Source organism: Bombus affinis, chromosome 8, assembly GCF_024516045.1.
Source record: "Bombus affinis isolate iyBomAffi1 chromosome 8, iyBomAffi1.2, whole genome shotgun sequence".
Taxonomy (NCBI): domain Eukaryota; kingdom Metazoa; phylum Arthropoda; class Insecta; order Hymenoptera; family Apidae; genus Bombus; species Bombus affinis.
Window position 1 is genome coordinate 11,274,508 of NC_066351.1, and position 17,281 is coordinate 11,291,788.

Genomic DNA, 17,281 nt, shown 5'->3' on the forward strand with positions numbered 1-17,281 from the left:
TGATGTAAGTATACATAAAACTTTTATATGGCGCATCGTCTATTCGTCCAATCTTTCGTTCGTATCAAACGACTTCCATATCTCTCGCGAGTAAAATCATCAATTTCTATCGCTAGTCCTTCGCATAGTATCAAGTTTGTATTGTGTCAGCAAAATTTTACGCCTCTCTGTCTCTTCAAATTTTTACTAAACAATAAAAGAATAACAAAAGAATAAGATCCTTGACGGAAATAGGGACGTGAAAATGCAATCATTTTCCATGCGTTGATCCGATTTAACGGTACAAACAGTATGCGTGTCCAAAGATTGAAAAAGAAACTGAAGGTTCGGTTTTATGAGACCACACCTGAGCGAAATGTGTTCCGTGTACACGGAGGTTATTTTGGCCGGTTGCCAATCGAACTCGGCGACCGAGAAGTGTTTGCCGAGCGTTCATCCGCTTTCGTTATTCGTACTCTTCTCTTTCGCTCGCTCTGTCCTCTTATCTGCTCACTTTCGTCACCTTTGCCTTCTCGCACCCTCTTCGCTGGCCCCCAATTCAATCGCCGATATCAAAGTGGATAGTTGTCGTTCCGAATACACCGTTACGCCGACTAATCGACGTCACAAAGAGGTACGAAGCCATTGAAACGCGCTAATAATATTTTATTTTTAATTTTAATCGAGCTAGTCGCGCTGCCCTGGCCCGCCCTGAAGAAGAATCGCGAAGAGAACGATCGAACATCGAACGTACGTTTTATTTAAAATCGTGCGCATCGAACTCACGTATCCCCTGGAAAATAGTTACGCAACGGAGAATTTTTCTCGAACAGTAGGAGAAATCATTTCTGTAGTTCGATTCTGATCGAGGGGGAATTCAACGATGACCGGATTTCAACGTGGTACATATCGATGAGAATCTTTTTAACCCTGCGATCCGATACGCTTATGATCCCTGTCTCGCCAACGAGAGGGTGGAAATGAATATTCGATTCGCAGTCAGCAGATCCACTGTGAAAATCCGCTCCACGTACCAGTATCGACTTAGCTGCGGTTGAATCTCTGGGATTTTCCAGCCAGAACGACTTTTCCCGTATCTTCGCCTCTCAGTCTTCTTCCATCGCGTTCCATCATCCTTTTTTCTCGATCCGTTCCGCGAGCTTCTCAAATAAAGAGATTATAGTTCGACCTCGATGACAAATAAGGAATAAAATTCGAGTAGGGTGATTCGACGAAAAACCAAGTTCGCCCGCGTTTTACGTACACAAACTCGTCGGACAAGAAATTTCGATATCCCGATTGTTTGCCCTGATAAAAATATTCCAGAGGATTTGCTTAGCCCGAGAATAATGGTCCAAATGATCGTTGATTAAACAAGAGTTAACGTAACCATTCGCTCGCTTTTTCACTCCTCTTACTCCACTCGTTACTCCATGTATTTCCAGTGGTTCGTTCAATTCGGCTATTTATCGCAGATTTAACGAGCAATTGGCTATCTTTTATCACACGTATTTTCTACACTAACGTTACTTGTACCGAAGGCAATTCGCGCTGTAAAAATTTAGTTTTTCCTCGTCTATCTCGCTCCTCTAATCGTTACTCTTCCCCCACTCCCGTCCTCTCTCTCTCTCTTTCTGTCCTCCTATCTCCCTGTTTCAATTCGAATTGCTGATGTCCGCCTGTCTCTCCACGTCGCGATGAAAGCGTGATAAATCTTCCGAGGCGGGTTATTGAGAGGAAATAACAGGAAAAATCTCGTATCAGCGTAATTTTGGGACATCCCCGTGTTGCACTACACCGCCATATATTATTTAGCAAAATAATTTTTCTTCCGCCAACGGAGATTATGCTTCTGACACTGAAGTGTATGAAATATTGAAAGTTTGTTAACGATCCCTTATCACGTTTCATAAAACCACGGATTTACGTTAAATCGTATACCACGCTAGGTAGGATTAAACACTGTCTGGTCTAGATCAATAAAATTGAACTTTATCAAGCTTTACGTGCGAGAAAACTTGCACCAGAAACCGATTTCTACGAATACGTGCTTCGATGTACGATGAACTTGTTCCTGCTCGATTAAAAAATCATAGCTATATTTCGAGACGAAAACCGCACACGTTTTCCAACCATTTCCGTCCAGCGTGGTATCCGGAAGTTCGATAAATTACACGAAACAGGCGTGCATCGACAACAGGAAACGATAGAACGTGCTCTTTCTTTTCCTTTTTTTTTTTTTTTTGCTTCCTTCCTTTTGTTCGTTATTTAAAAGGAAGTTACATCGAAGCGGAGCAAAGCTCGTCGATTCTCAACGTTCACGACTTCGCTACAAACATATTCGTTGCACGTAAAACGAACAGTGCTACGATTTAAGGAGTTCTCATCCAGAAAGTTAAATCGGTTACGATCGAAGCTATCGGTGGAAGATTGACCGATAGACGAATCCGTGATTGAATCGGCCACGAGGTTCTAAAATCGGCTGGCGATTCGAAACCAGTACAAACTGCGCGTTTGGATATCTATATCCAGGAGGAAAATAGCTGGGAAAGTCGAAGCTAACCGTAGTTTTTCTTCCTTTTACGAGACGCAGTTGATTGTCCCACAAATCCCTTAATGCCTCGTCGTGTGAACTTTTTCCGAAACAACTTCCTTTATCCACGTTCGCAACCGATAAAAATGCCAGCTACGAGAAGCATACTCGTGTTCATCGAAATAAAACAGCTGTGCCTGCTACGAAATCGAACGAACTATTACAGTTCGTTACTAACGAATAGCAACGTACAAAATTCGATACAAAATTGTTTTAAAAAAATCTCAAAAAAAATGATTAAGGTTCGAAAAATTCCATAAGTGTGTTTTTCGTTTAATAAAAACCGCGCAATATTTTATTCCATGAGATATATTCGTTTCAGCAACGTTGCTCCAAAGTTTCGCACGCGATGCAGAAAATTCGAAATTCTTTCGCGGATCGTCAAATATGGAGCGTATCGTATACAAATCTGTTTCCAGAACTCATCTTTTTATACACTGGTTCGATACGAAATACGAACTCGTAGGCCCGCGTCAAGCAAACAAATATCCTCTTTTAAAAATAATAATTCCACCTTCACCGTTCAGACGTTTTACCATTCGTATCGTCTTCTCTGTAGTAACATTTTGTGCTAGTATCCAATGACTTTCTACCACGTTTTCCGCTCTTCAGAAAAGATGCACATTTTTTCACGGGGACGAGGAAACCTTTCCCTTTTCTGTGACGTGAACTGCATGAATTGTACGCAATGCACGCGCGACGATGCACCACCACCGCAGCGTGCAGCTACAAAAGTAACTGGCCCGACCGAACTTGCGCAATTTTTGCACGTTTTTTCGCTCCGTTATTTTCGACCGTGCGAAAATTGGAGGCTGCAGATAACGACGGAGAGAATTTCGTTGATTTGGAAAGGGGAACAGTGAGTGAGACAAGGTGAAAAGAGATGTTTCAGCTTCAATGGCTCGTTTCTTTTTACCTTCTTCCTGATACGTTCGCGCATGTCATATCACCGACTTCTTCGAAAAAATGGGCCACGCGAAAGAAAACGTATGAAACGAGATTTCACGAGTAAGTATTGTTTGTTTTCTGGCAAAGAGGACTCGGCTGCGTTACAAAACGAAAAGAACAAAAACGACAGGAAAGAAACGTACTGCATTGAAAGCATGAACAAAGTGCGACAGTATTTAAATTATAAAATTTATATATTCTTCAAAAAGAAAAAAAAAGAGGTAGCTACAGGGAGACTGAACAAGCATGGAACTTTGTCTATGGCAACATACAAAACTTAATTAACATACCACCGTAATGGAACTCGAACAGCGATCCCAGATTCTGTTCGAAAGCGAGCTTGAAAAGCCAAAGCTGAATGAATAGCACGATGCAAAGAGCCAAACTGCGTTCCATGAGAAACGTAAATTAATATCGGAGATGGAAATTTATGGGTACCGTGGCTTGATATTTTCATCATCAAACGACAACCTTCCTCGTTTTTGACACTTATCGAAACGCAGCATGCTGTAACGTATAATCGAAGATTTATCTAAGTTCTCAGTCAGACTAAAAGCATCGTCAATCGTCGAACCGGCGGTATATCCTGCTAGTTAATAGGAATGGAAGTTCGATACAGTAAACCAGTCGTGGTAGGAATTTCGATACAACGACCATTTGTCTGGCGTTCAAATAGATTTGAAAAGTATCGCGTTAGAAGACCGCTAGAGAAATCCTCGAGGCACCTGTTGATCCTTCTCGTTAAAGTTTGAAGGAACCGACCTGGACTAGCCTGGACACGCAAGCTGAGAGGCGATTGCCGCTGACATAGGAAAAAACTGGCGACGTTAGCTCACGATCGATCGTGAGTTCACAGCAAATAAGTATGCACCGATATTCAGCAGTCAGTTTCTTCTAATCGACGATTATACTTTCACTCGAATTTTTACTTTTATTCAAACATTCGAATTGAAATAATCGAAATAATCGAAATTCAAACATTGAAACTCGAATTCACATCCAAACTCGAATTTACATTCAAACTGAAATCCAATTTATACGCGATGGTAATACATAAAATCTTTTTTCGTAGCGTTACGTTCCATTTATTGTTTCCACCTTTCTTGTAACGTTCTTGTTTCCCAAGACGTAGTCATTTAGTTTATTTAAACCGAAAAATATTTACAGTAGCAACGGAGGCATTTTATTTTTCTCTCGCGATGCCCCAGTAATTTCAGTCAACAGAGTATTCGTTCGCCCTTTTCACGTTTTATCGAAAAATACGTCGAAAGGATAAACGGAGTGTAACAAACGACGACGCAGCTTTCGAAGGCGAACTTTTCTTTTTTTTTTTTTTTGCGGCCAATTTGAAAGCGAACCAGCATACCTGTACGTTCGAAAACGGAACTCGCGATAAGAGCCTGCATCTGTCTAACGTATTCGATGTTCAACTTTGCTTTAAATCAAATTTCATGACCAAGTGTATATATAAGCGAAATTAATTGACGAGACATATTTTTTAATTCGCATTGGAATGTAACGAAATTTTACATCGGAAGCGGAACTGGAAGAAAGAAGGAGAAGATTGAACCAACGACACGCACGAATTTCCTGAAATATCGCAAACGCTGGAAAGAACGATCCGATCAGAATCAGAATCACACCTGGGTTCTAATCGATTTCTGTCAACAGTCGTGTTTTGTGCATTTAAACGCGTGCAACAATTTAACGAAGCGCGATTAAAATTATCAAAAGCAAGGTGCTGAAGCGTAAATGAAAATACGAGCACTCGAGAGAGACAAGAACGAAGAGACGGACGAAGAAGAAGACAGAGAGCAGTCTAAATCGCAATATGTAATTAACGAGGACAATGTGAAAACGCTGCCTATTATTAATTCCATCGATGGAACGCGTGTATCTGAATGGCCGCGTCCTAACCTGTGCAATAATGAATCGTGATTATCCTTTAATGAACCACATACATTCCTCGATCTGCGTCCATCGGAAAAATTGATTAATCAACCGTCCATTGTTGTTTCTTTCGATCTCGCCGCAAAACGATTGCACGCGAATGATAAATCTATTCATCCGGGCTATTCTGAATCTCGTTATCGAAACTATCAACTTGTTCGTAGCCGTTGAAAAACTCCATAGCTCAACGAGGCTATATATGCTGCCGGCGTGATCGTGGATCAGAGGAAACGCAGTTTGGCGCAGTAACTTTTTAAAACGACTAGCCACGGCTGGATAGTTGGCTCGAACGAACGCTTGTTCGTTCGAGCCAGAGAGGTGTTAGAATTGCGAAAGAGCACTCCGATTCATCGGAGCCTTTTTACACTTCCTAAATTTCAAATTGGATCACGATGGATGAAAGTCGAGCAACGGGATCAGCCTGAAGCATTTTCCGTTGAACATACGACGTGAACACGAATTTGGTTCTCGCACGAACGACAAGACTACCTAAACCAGACCACCCGCTGCGCGACTAAGATTACGCTGATTGTCAGCTGTCCATGCGAAAACGAAATGAAAATACCATTGACATAGATTTCGTTTGACGGTCGGAAATAGAGTAAGATAGAGATAGGATGTTGTCCCTTTCCGGAAGCGAACAGACTGAATTTTTCCACTATACCTACTGTCGTCATTCCCCTAACGTTATTATTTCCGATACAGGGGGTCGTCGAGGGACGACGAAATGCGCTACATTTGTATCGAGGATTCGTATGGAGTTTGATCCCCTGAGAACGTTAATATTTGGCCGTATGAATCTGTCCCGTGCAGAGAGAAAATTCCCTAATTTTTTTCATCGTTCCGTCGCTTCCTGTAAATATCCGGCTTTTCTTATATTACGCGAAAGGTCATTCAGCTGCTACACGGAAAACAAGACATTATTCATCGATAGATAATAAAACCAAAAAAAGAGATGGTTGAATTTTTTATACGCCCTTTATCAATTCTGCTGTATTCACAACGTTCAAACTTTTATAAAATCCATGTTGTTCCTCCCTCTGCAATATTCTGACTAAAAAAAAAAAGAAACACGTCTCTAGGAAATCGAAGAAAAAACAAAAAAGAATTGAATTTAGTTTGCGATAGAGAACGAACTTCTCCCTTTCGCGAAGGAGGCAGCGTTTTTGGGAGATTAAAAACAAACACGAGAGTCGGGATTCTCCTGGTTTCGTGGCCACATTGTTTGAGAAAGCGCAAAAAGGATCGGTCACTTTAATTCACAGCCAAGGAGGGAAAGGAAGGGAGATAAGTTTACGACGAAAACGGAATGGGTTAAAACGCGAGAGACGTGGAAGAAATTGTCAGCGAGACTTTCGGGGTCGGTGCTTCTACTTTACTGTAGATATTTAGAAAAAGCAGCGTAGCTCTTCGAGGTAAAAGGGTCGACAACGACCTCTGTTTAAAAATATCACTGGAGACTGGTACTTGTTCCAGCTTCGGGCGGTTTACACGGAGCCAATTACTTTCACAGATGCACCCGTTACTTCTGTTTCATTCGACACATATCCAGTCGGAGCTACGAGTTACCCTGGCTATCTCGGTACTCCGTACATTCCCGATAACGTTAGAGTTCCATATTAGGTCGAGATATGTTACTTTTAACGTTTCCTTATTCGATACATTCTTATCTTTAAAAATTGTATGACGCATTGTTTTTCTAGGAATTTTCATGGAAGCACGAGAAAGACTCGAGAACAAAAAGTCAAGGAAGTAAGAAACGGTACATCTAAACTAGATCTTAACATTGTAAAATCTTTAACGAGCGTTAACGAAAACATTTTCGCTCGTCGCGTGAGTTCAGGTTAAATCGCCACAGGATACAAATAAATTGCTGTGGCTGACTCGAAAGCCAGATGATTAAACTGAAGAAAAGCGAAATGCAAATCACAACTCACCCTAAGGTAGTCATCGTGACGATGGTGTACCAGAATGCGGCAGGAATCGAGGTGAAGTTCGTTCCATCGACGTTCTTCTCCGCGTAGAACATCACTGTGGCGAATATGATGATGGCCATGGCCAAGGAGAAGACGAGGAAGCCAAGCTCCGAGGCGCAAGACTTCAAGGTGTAACCGAGAATCCTTAGACCTTGCGAGTGCCTGGAGAACTTGAAGATCCGGAATACACGGAAGACGCGCAACGTAACGAAAGCACCGGATACGTCGTCGTTGTCGGTGATGCCAAGACCAATGTAGTACGGGAGGATGGCGACCACGTCGATGATGGACATGACGGATCGCGCAAACTTGCACCGACTCGGGGCTGCGAACAGCCTCAACAGATACTCCGCGGTGAATATCATGACGCACGCGGTGTCCAGACAGAAGAAGACGATCTTGTAACGTTCGCCGCATGAAAGCGTACCGGCGCGTCCCGGACGATTACCGCACGGCACGGTCTCGACCACGTTCGCCAGCACGCTCACGGCGATGAAGAAACCGGTTACATAGTAAAATACCAAAGCCGCCGTCGAGATGTGTGGATTCTGAAATGCCCTCCACATCTTTTGCCTGATGTCAAGTAGCTGCTGAAGATTCTGATCCCCATTCTCGCTCAGCTTGTCATCCATCAAACGTTCCGCGTTCTCCCGTTTCCTATCGCGATAATCTTCGTAGCAACAATCGCCAATCACGTCCGGCAGGATACCAAAGAACGCCAATTCTTCGTCGTAGCTCGTCAGACATTCGTGCTTCGGGTAGTGAAGCTTACCGGTTCTATAATAGTTGAGTATGTGACGAAAGATGTCTGGATCACGGTCGAAGAAGTACTCCTTGCTCTCCTCGTCGTAAAAGAACTCGCGCTCGTTCGAACCGAGAAGAGTGTCTGGATACTTCTCGAGGGTGTTCCTCCAAGTCTCGAAGCGACGGCCGCTCACGTTTATCAACAGCTTCTCGTCATCGGCCTTGCGACGATCCTTGGGGATCGGCGGCGGTGGCAGTGGATGTGTCGCGATCGGCACCCAACCAATCGCCGCCGCACGGGCGAATGGCAGCCACGCTGCCACCGAGGCCATGCTCGAAGGTGGAATAGTTTTCTTTCTCTTCACTAAATTTGTCCACCTTTCTTCCCTCCTCTTATCTCTTCTCCTTATTTGTTATTGTTACTATCGTTATTATTTTTATTAATTTGATTTCTTCACCGTACTCCTTTTCAATTTTCTTCAGTCTCGTTCACCTTCGGACTGTTCCATAATTCGCCATAACAATTAATTCGCGAACGATTATCTCGACTTCGATTATATATAGAAGGACTCTGTTCATGAGACGCGCTTACGCGTTTTCGACAGCAATTCGCACGTCGAGCGACGAATAAAGATTTTTATGTCCGAATGCCGCCTTAATATTCGTAATTCGACGGCTTACGTTCTTCAAGTATATCTCCGCGTTGGTGTTTTCCTCGGTTATCTCTGTTCTCGTACCTTGATCGCATTCGTGTGTTCTCCTCGATCACTGTTCTTCGCGTGTTCCTCGCGAATTCTACTTTTCGATCCACCTAAAGAAATAACCCGGCTAAAGCTCAACTGGGTGGAATTGCCGGAGGAAAAGTGATAGCTCGTCCTCGAGCGGAACCAACAGAAGAGGAAATTCCTCGAAGCTTTCGTTCGACGGATCGTTCGAGTTAAAAAGTCCTCGACAATCTCCTAGCGCAGCCGGTCGTGCTCGAGGCCTGTCGCGATTCGAACGATCTATCTATCTGTATTAGCTGATCGTGCAGCACCGGCGGCGTTCCCACCAGATACGTGTCGACGACGACGACGCCGACAACGACGACGACGCCGACAACGGCACCGCGATCCTAAGATCGTGCACGACCACCAAGTCCGTCATCGTATCTCGGCATTCCTTCGCTTTTATCGTTTTGTTTACTTGCCACTTGACTCGCGATATTAGCAAGAGCAGCTCGTACCAGAGAAACGCAGGCACCACGACAACCAATCGTCTCCTGGCAACTTGCCTTCCACCATCATCGATACCGACAGTTTCCGCCTCGTACTCGTTTCTCTGCGTGTTTCCCTCTTTCTCTCTCCGACAAAGTCGAGATCTGTATCGAGCACAAGATCTTCCACCTGTTCTTCCTCGTCTCTTATCCTGGCGTGCAACGTGTAGTATTGAATTAACAGTTACAATCCGACTCTTGCTCCAGAGTATCCTCGAGAATCATCGAAACGACTCTGCTACATTGTCGAGGTCGCGAGTGCTGTGCAAAACAGAGCGACTCTTTCTACTTTCATTCACGCGTGAAACTGCCTATCGAGGCCCAGCCACGTACTCGGCAACATTCTCGTTTGAACCACGCGGCGACCGACGAAGCGTGATATTTTAATGAATTCACGACAGCTTCTCGAACCCAACGCGTACCGGACGCGTTGTTGCGTCGAGTGTGATCGATGCAAACCTTCCAAGTAGAAACTCCCCGTGTTGGTTAAACACGCTCTCTCTCTCTCTCTCACTTTCTCCCACTCTCTCCCTCTCTCTCTTTATCTATCTATTTCTATCTTTCTTTGTCAATTAATTCTCGTCGACCGGATCATCGTTGTTTATCCTTTTCATCCAAAAGAAACCGAAACTGCACAACGATGTCACCTTCTTTCCGTCTTCTGCCGGTTGTACTAATCTTTGGCAAAAATAACACGCGTTCGATTCTTCAAGTTGTAGTGTCGTCGATAAGAACGTTTTAAAAGGAATGAATTCGAACACCGAGCCGAATGTAGAAAGAGAACTCTTCAACGACGAACGTTCGATCGCGAATGAAGGCTTTCAACGTTCAGCAACGATTGGAATATTTTCGCGGTTTCTCCGAAGTGACTCGCGAACGGAACTGGTCTCGAGCGATTCTCGAGCATAGTCCGCGAAACGGTCAGCGAACAGTGCGTGGCCGTGCTGATTCAGCCTGTATCGTTCTCGGCACGCGCAAGCTTTTTTTACTCGCTCGAGGCCCGTTGCGGATCACACAGCACGCAAGGACCACGCTGGTTCCGTTCGTCGACGTAATACGTCAGAGCGGGGAGGCACACGAGTTAAAAGCTTCACCGGTCGCGCAGATGTTTTCCACGACGCACAGCTCTCGCGATAGACGGCACGTCGCATGCGTCACACCGTGGGCTCCTTCCTCGTGACACCACAGCTCTACAAAGCACACAGCCTCCTGATTTAACGTAAAACCGTTACTACTCCGACCGTTCGATCAGCCATGATTTTCATCGCGATTTCGACGCTTCCATGACCGATCTGTCTTCTCCACGCCACTCGTGCATCCCTCGAGTGTTCGACCACGAAAAAAACCGGGAAACTTTCGAGAGCGTCTCGTCTCGCCCGAGAACCACTCGTCCCGCCCGAGAACCACTCGTCTCTTCCCTTTGAAAAATGCTACCTGCTCCAAATCTTTGGTCCGTTTTTTCCGCCCTTCTCGACGATATGTCCTCGATCGACACACCGTTGGTTATGGAACGGCACAGTACAGTTTACGTTAGGAGGAAGATCAGGAAGCCGGTGCTCCCGCGACCCTCCTCGTTCGACCGGAACAACCCGGCCGGAGCTTCTCTTCTCTCTGTTTACAAACGTTCCTCGAAGCGTAACTGCTCAAACTCCCTCGATGTGGTTCGTATTGTCCACTCGTGTCGTTTCATCATCCTCGCGCACAAAACTACGCTCGCCCGGCTTCGTGCAGCGTGCACCCGCTGGAAAAAGATCCGCAGGATAAACGTTGGAACAGGCTGCGACCGCGGCGATGCTCGTCAGCGTAGCGAGATGCGAATCTTCCCCTCATGGATCATTGTCCGCGTGAACGCACAGACATCGGATATGATCGAAGAGCGTCGAGATAGGAGAACGGAGAGAGAGTGTGGTCGGTCGGCCGCGTGCGACAAGTGTAAGTGTGCGCGTCAGCGTACACGCTCGCTGGCAGACGCGTTCTCTACCGTCTGGCGTACCCGCTCGGTTGACGACTCGCGACTGAGCTACTGCTCGCGGTGCGGTATCGGTCAGGCGGTCGGTCGGTCGGCTAGTCGGTCGGTCGGTCGGCTAGTCAGTCAGTCGGTCGGTCGGTTGGTCGTTAGCTAGCTAGCTCGCTCGCTTGCTCGCTCGTTCGCTCGTTCGCTCGCTCGCTCACTCGGTGGCGAGGTGACCGGCAGCTCCGGAAGGGAAGCGTGCTGCTCTCGAGCCTCGAGCCGCCGGAGCAGCCGCGACGCAGCGCCGAGCGAACGGTCACCTAGCCAAGGTCCAAATTGATTTTTACGTCGCGGCGGCGGTGGCGACGCACGACGGTGTCCCGACGCGGCGGCGAACCGCTTCCCCGTTGCCCGGGCAACCCTCAACTATGACGTCATCCCTCCCTCTATCCTTTACGCCACCCTCGCCTCTGCTCCACCACTCTACTTCGCCACTCTGCTTTGCCACTCTGCTCACCGTTCCCCGTCTTTGCCTATCTTCCCGAATCCCCAGGTTCTTCCTCTTTCGACTTATCCACACCCCTCTCTTCTTCCCTCGGCTTACCTCATCTGCTTTCGTTACCCTTCTCTTTTCGACAAATATTCGGATATCTGTTTATTCGTTTGTTTGATTCCATCGCCGTTTCTCTTCTTCGACTCTCACCGTGTGTTCGTTGGCTGCGCGTATGCGCGCGTCAAGGGATATGCCTCGCGAACCTTTCGCTTCGCCGCTTCTCCCTTGCGATTGAATTTAAATGTAGGTTTATGGGGCTACGCATGCTCCGGCCTTGTTCGCGCGACCGACGTCCAATAATTCTACGATCTTAATTTGCCTCCCTGCGCGTTCCGAATTTACACCAATTCCTCGAACGCGCGATCTCCTCCACCTGTCCTTCCTATACATACACTGTACGTGTTAAATTAGAAGTTAATCGAAATCGTTCTCTTCGCTGTTAGATTCTATCTTCGTAATAGTTTGTATGCTTGTAAACGCTTGATTACATTACATACCCACTTGTATCTTTCCGTTTAGGCCGTAGCTTATTTTCTTCCGTAGCACGTACGGAATCTTCATGCTGCAACCAATTACGCGTTAGCCCCATTTTCTTCTCCGCTCTACACGGTTTTCCTCTCCCCTTTACCGCATTCTCCACAGTCACCATTTCGTATTCCATCTCTTGCTCACGCCTATCGTGCCCCTTGTTTCTTCCGCTTCTCCTTAAGATCCAGAGTTTCACGTCACTACCACTAGCTTCTCTTCCTCCCTTCCGTTGCTTCTTCACTTTTTTTGCTCGCCGCTGCTTTTCCGGTTTCAGCTTAGACGGCCCTCCTTCGTTCCAGCTCTCCCTCCGTGCTTTCTGCTGTTTTTACGCTGCCTCTTCTCTTATTTTGTCGCGCCTTGTTATTGCCGCACTCAAACCCTAATCTTCCACCTTTCCTCTTGGAAAAACGCCTCACGCCGAACTTCTTAGCCCCGTTTCCTCTAGTTTTCTCTGAGATTTTTATTATCGGCTAAACTTATACCGTTTACCTGCGGAAGACGGTGACAGTCGGGATTTTTTCCTAACTCTTCCTTGGCCGTACTCTATACGGTTCACCGTAACCGACTCCTTAACGTTAATTCAACCCGGAAAATCCATAAAAGGGGACCGACATCCCATCGTCATTCCCTTTGTGATACGGTACGATGTCACGATTATTCGGTGATGCCTGAATATTCGCGCAAAATCACGAGTCGCGTGAATAATCTCACGAGTACCAGGACACGGTCAGCTGATAACCAGCTTGTCCCGAATATGCAAATACTGGCGTCATATTTGCGACGATTAGCCAGCCAGTTCTTGTAACGCGCTTTGAATTTTCATTCATTTTGGCAGCTTCTGTTTCCTCGATTTCAATGAGACTCGTATTACAGTGACGGGCGAAATACATTGCCACCGTTTCATATGAATACTGCTACTTGATACTGACACTTAATTTAAACTGGAAATTATTCAAACGGCTCGTATTACTTCCCATCGGGCACACTATAGATTTTCCAACTCTTATTTTTCTCGATGCATGAAATATAGATGCTAAACTAACCCAGAAAGCCGAAACTAATAGTTACGTCACGGATCGAACGTTTTCGAGTTGAACGAGTGGCAAAGTGCAAACGACGCAACGTAATCACGCTGGGAGATGACTGCGAGTCATACAGAATACGAAGAAGTGGAATTTGCTAATGGCTACGCGTCGAAAAGGAAGAAGGGAGCAAAGTCTGCCGTGAACGTCCTGAAACCACTTCGGGTTGTCCAAGACGAAACGAGTGATGTATGCCTCGCCGGCAGGTAAACTGACGACGCTAATGAACGTGCGAAAGTGTGCAACCTCAAAACGCAAGTGCATATCCTCTAGCACGAAGTGTAACGTCCGCTTAAGTGGACCTGAGTTCGCGCTTTCTCCGGTTTCCGGCGTACCTCACGAACTCTTTAGCCTCCGTTTAATTCTTTGTCCGGCCTCGTGAAAACGAATCCTGGCACGGCATTTCGCTTTGCTATTTCTTTTTTTTTTTTCTTCTTTTCTTATTTTTTTCTCCAAAAGTTAACGATCAAACTTCACCGTCGTCGAAGATCGACGGAACGACGACTTTTAAGAAGTTGAATTACAATAGCATCGAAGAAACATAGGTAAACTATTCTTTGTCCTTCCATTGATTTATCTAAAAAGTTTCATCGGGTTTCAGGCGATCCCCGTCCAACAAAGTAAAAGTTTCGTCCATCATTTACGTCGACCTCTTGGCCCGTTTTCAATGTTTCCACAAAAATGGCCGGCGAGGATACGGCCTTGTTGCCATCAGATAATCCTGCCTCCTTAATTTCTGTTGATCCTACCAGATCAAGGATCGAAGAGTACCTGACTCGATATCAGCCGAGAAAATGTTGCCCGGATGTAGCCAGAGAGTTTGCCGTCGCCGACGATGTTCCTACTGCGAAGCTTTTAATCGGATTTCAACTTTGCTCGTGGAAGAAACAACAATTCCCTTTCTCGTCTGGACATATCGCGCTTTTATCTGCTCGCGACAATGGGAGATCAGTGAATCGAGCGCTACTGACGTTCAATGGAATCCGATGACAAACGATTCTCGTTATGAAGAACGAAATTCATCGAGAACACCACCACTGTGTATCGCTTTCGATCGATAAGACTATAATATAAATGCAAGGGGAGCGGGGAAGATTCGAAAAGTAAAATTCGAGAAGGTAAAATGCTCGACGTCAACGGATTTGATTGAGGTGGCGTGTTAATTAAAAATTCCAAGCGTCGAAATTAAAGAAACTGTTTAACAGTTGGTCCACGGATACGTAAAAATCGCTTGAAGTCCTTGGAACGACGTAAAAGAACTTCCTTTCGCGTTGGCCAAATGTTTCGTTGAAAAAAGAACGTAAAGGGAAAACCAAGAGCAGGAAGGAAACGAGAGAAAGAGAAACGAGCTCCAAATCGTCGACCGTCACTAATTCGAGTTCGTTTTAAGCTCCTAGTTCTCTATTTTGGTTTTCAGGGGACACTTTGCAGTCCGACCACGCCGTCCTTATCCTTTGCGCGTGTAAATATTACGAGAAAAAACGATTTTCACGACGCTATTCACGATTAAAATCCTTTCCTTCATGGAAATCAGCTAGGAAAGGAAAGGGAACGAACCAAGATGGAATTGATCCCGTTTGTCTATATATCAAGCGATCCCTCGAGAAGACTAGTTGAAAAATTATCCTCGACACGAGCGAAGGCGTGAAAATTAATTCTGAACTGTTTCAGGTCTTTTCGAGGGAAAATTGCCGCCTCGGACTAACAGTAACCGAAAAATATACCAATGTTAAGCAACTTATTTGGATCATTTAAAAAGCGAGCCGATTTCTCCAAGTCTACGGGAAAAATGAGAAGGATATTTCGTGGGAGATGAAATAGAAAAGGTGTGGACTCACCGGGAGAAGATTGGGAATGTTGAAAAGTTGTGATTCGGCTTATTGCGACGATCACTCTTCGCGAAGAGGAAGGAACTGCGATTACCCCCGATTTCCAGAGCTTCACGCTGCTTACCTGAAGAACACGCAAGGAAAAAGCAATATGAAACAAAGGAGAAAAATCGAAGGAGCAGACAAATTTCGAACGAGAACATTAATCCCGCTGGTGAAACGAAACACCTCGTTGCAACGATACTCCAACATTTTTCACTTTTAAACTCGAAATACGGCTAAAGTGAATTATAGATTGCCTACTATCGGCCGACTCCAGGAATGTAGCAGCAAGAAAAAAAAGCGAGCTACCGAGAACGACTTGCAGCAGGGCAATTTCCAAATTTAAGATTCTCCATTGTTTATCACTAAATAGTTTGCCTCTCGTTAATTCACGTATATTTTTTTTTCTTTCGCTTTAAATCGAGCTCTTGCAAACAAAGTCGCTGAATCATAACACAAGGAACATACATTCGCAGATGGTCCAAGATCCAAAACTAGCTCGTGTTTCCCTTTGCTCAGATGTATCCATCTGTTAGGACAAAAATACTCCACGTTGATGAACATAAAAATTGAATAAAATAACTTAAATATGAAACTATGGTACGTTCGTGACTCTGCTCGAATTTCTCTTGCGTCAATTGCTAGTTTCCTTATTGTTTGGGCGGTTTTTGCTTTTTTGAAATCTCGTTAATTTTAGTTTTAAAAAATGTATACATTGGTATCTCAATGAGCAGATAATTCGTAGCGAAAAAGAGAGAATAATGGACAACGTTGAAATTAAACATAAAAGAGATCTTTACTGCTGAAATATTTCTTTAGCACATTTTTCATTTCCATCGTTATTGTTATCAAGCAGCTCTGTGTAAGTGTTGTACAGCTTATCTATCGATTTCACATCCATAGTACATCTAATCTTAAGTGAAGACTCTTAATAGATCCTGAAAGATCCTTCAAGTGATCGGCGCTTTTCTCTTGATGAGACTATCAAGGCAAGTACGAACGAGTATAAAAAGGTAGATCCATGGTAATACATTATCGCATTACAATTATATATCAAACTAACAATTTTACGATACTATACAAATACTATGAAAATTGAAGTATCCTTTCCCCTCTCGTGTTTAGTAACTCGATAGTTTAAACTCTAAATTATTCTGTTAGTTAGTACTCTCTGATAGAGTCAGTCTATATAAAAAGTACATACAAATATATTTTTTCATCTTTTTCTTACGAGAGAAAAAGCTGCAACAAACCCCGTCAGGAAATACACGGAAAATCGTGTCGCCTTTCTTGCTACTTCTTTATTTTATACTATGTTCTCTTCTGCTGTGAAAATTCTCTTTTCAAGATGTAGAAATATCCGTTGGCATGATTTTGAGATATCCTTCGTAGCAAGCAGAATGTTATGGAGGACGAAACGAAACAGGTTGTATTTCAGCAATATCACTCTCAACAATGCGGAAATATAAAGAACAATTTTAGAAAAGTGACAAGAATTTCATCTCGTTGATATAGTACCTTAAAGTGATGTTTTAAATCAAATTCCACCGCGTATATCTTCCTGTATATTTTAACTTACACCGTATATCCTCTTTTTCTCATTTTTGTACATGCACGTTTTATAAAATTATACCCACTCGCTACCGCGAAATGCTTATCATAAACTACACAAGATCAACATTAGTACAAAAATTGTATGTAAATACTTGTGTTAAATATTTCATATTATTCTATGCATTTTTTGTTAATAATAAACGTTATTATATACATATTTGCTATTTATAGCTGGGCTGAACATCGTACGACAGAATTTATCGAAAATCATTCGGGTTTTCATTGTTCGTAACGCGA

At 44.3% G+C, this 17,281-nt stretch overlaps 1 protein-coding gene across 11 annotated transcripts in view; it reads right to left on the bottom strand.

The window, feature by feature from the left end:
* The window catches only part of LOC126919614 (potassium voltage-gated channel protein Shal), a 116,662-nt gene extending 104,889 nt beyond the window's left edge, over positions 1-11,773 (bottom strand). For 4 of the 11 annotated variants that reach the window (XR_007711722.1, XR_007711725.1, XM_050729056.1 and 1 more), the window contains exon 1: positions 7,408-11,771. Coding sequence is in view for 5 of the 11 variants with exons in the window: in XM_050729056.1 (XP_050585013.1) it covers positions 7,408-8,522 (1,115 nt within the window). In the remaining 6 variants the exon portion in view is untranslated. Of the gene's footprint in view, positions 1-7,407 lie in introns of all 11 variants that reach the window. The other 7 variants (XR_007711724.1, XR_007711723.1, XR_007711727.1 and 4 more) reach the window with 4 other exon arrangements.
* Positions 11,774-17,281: the final 5,508 nt, after the last annotated feature.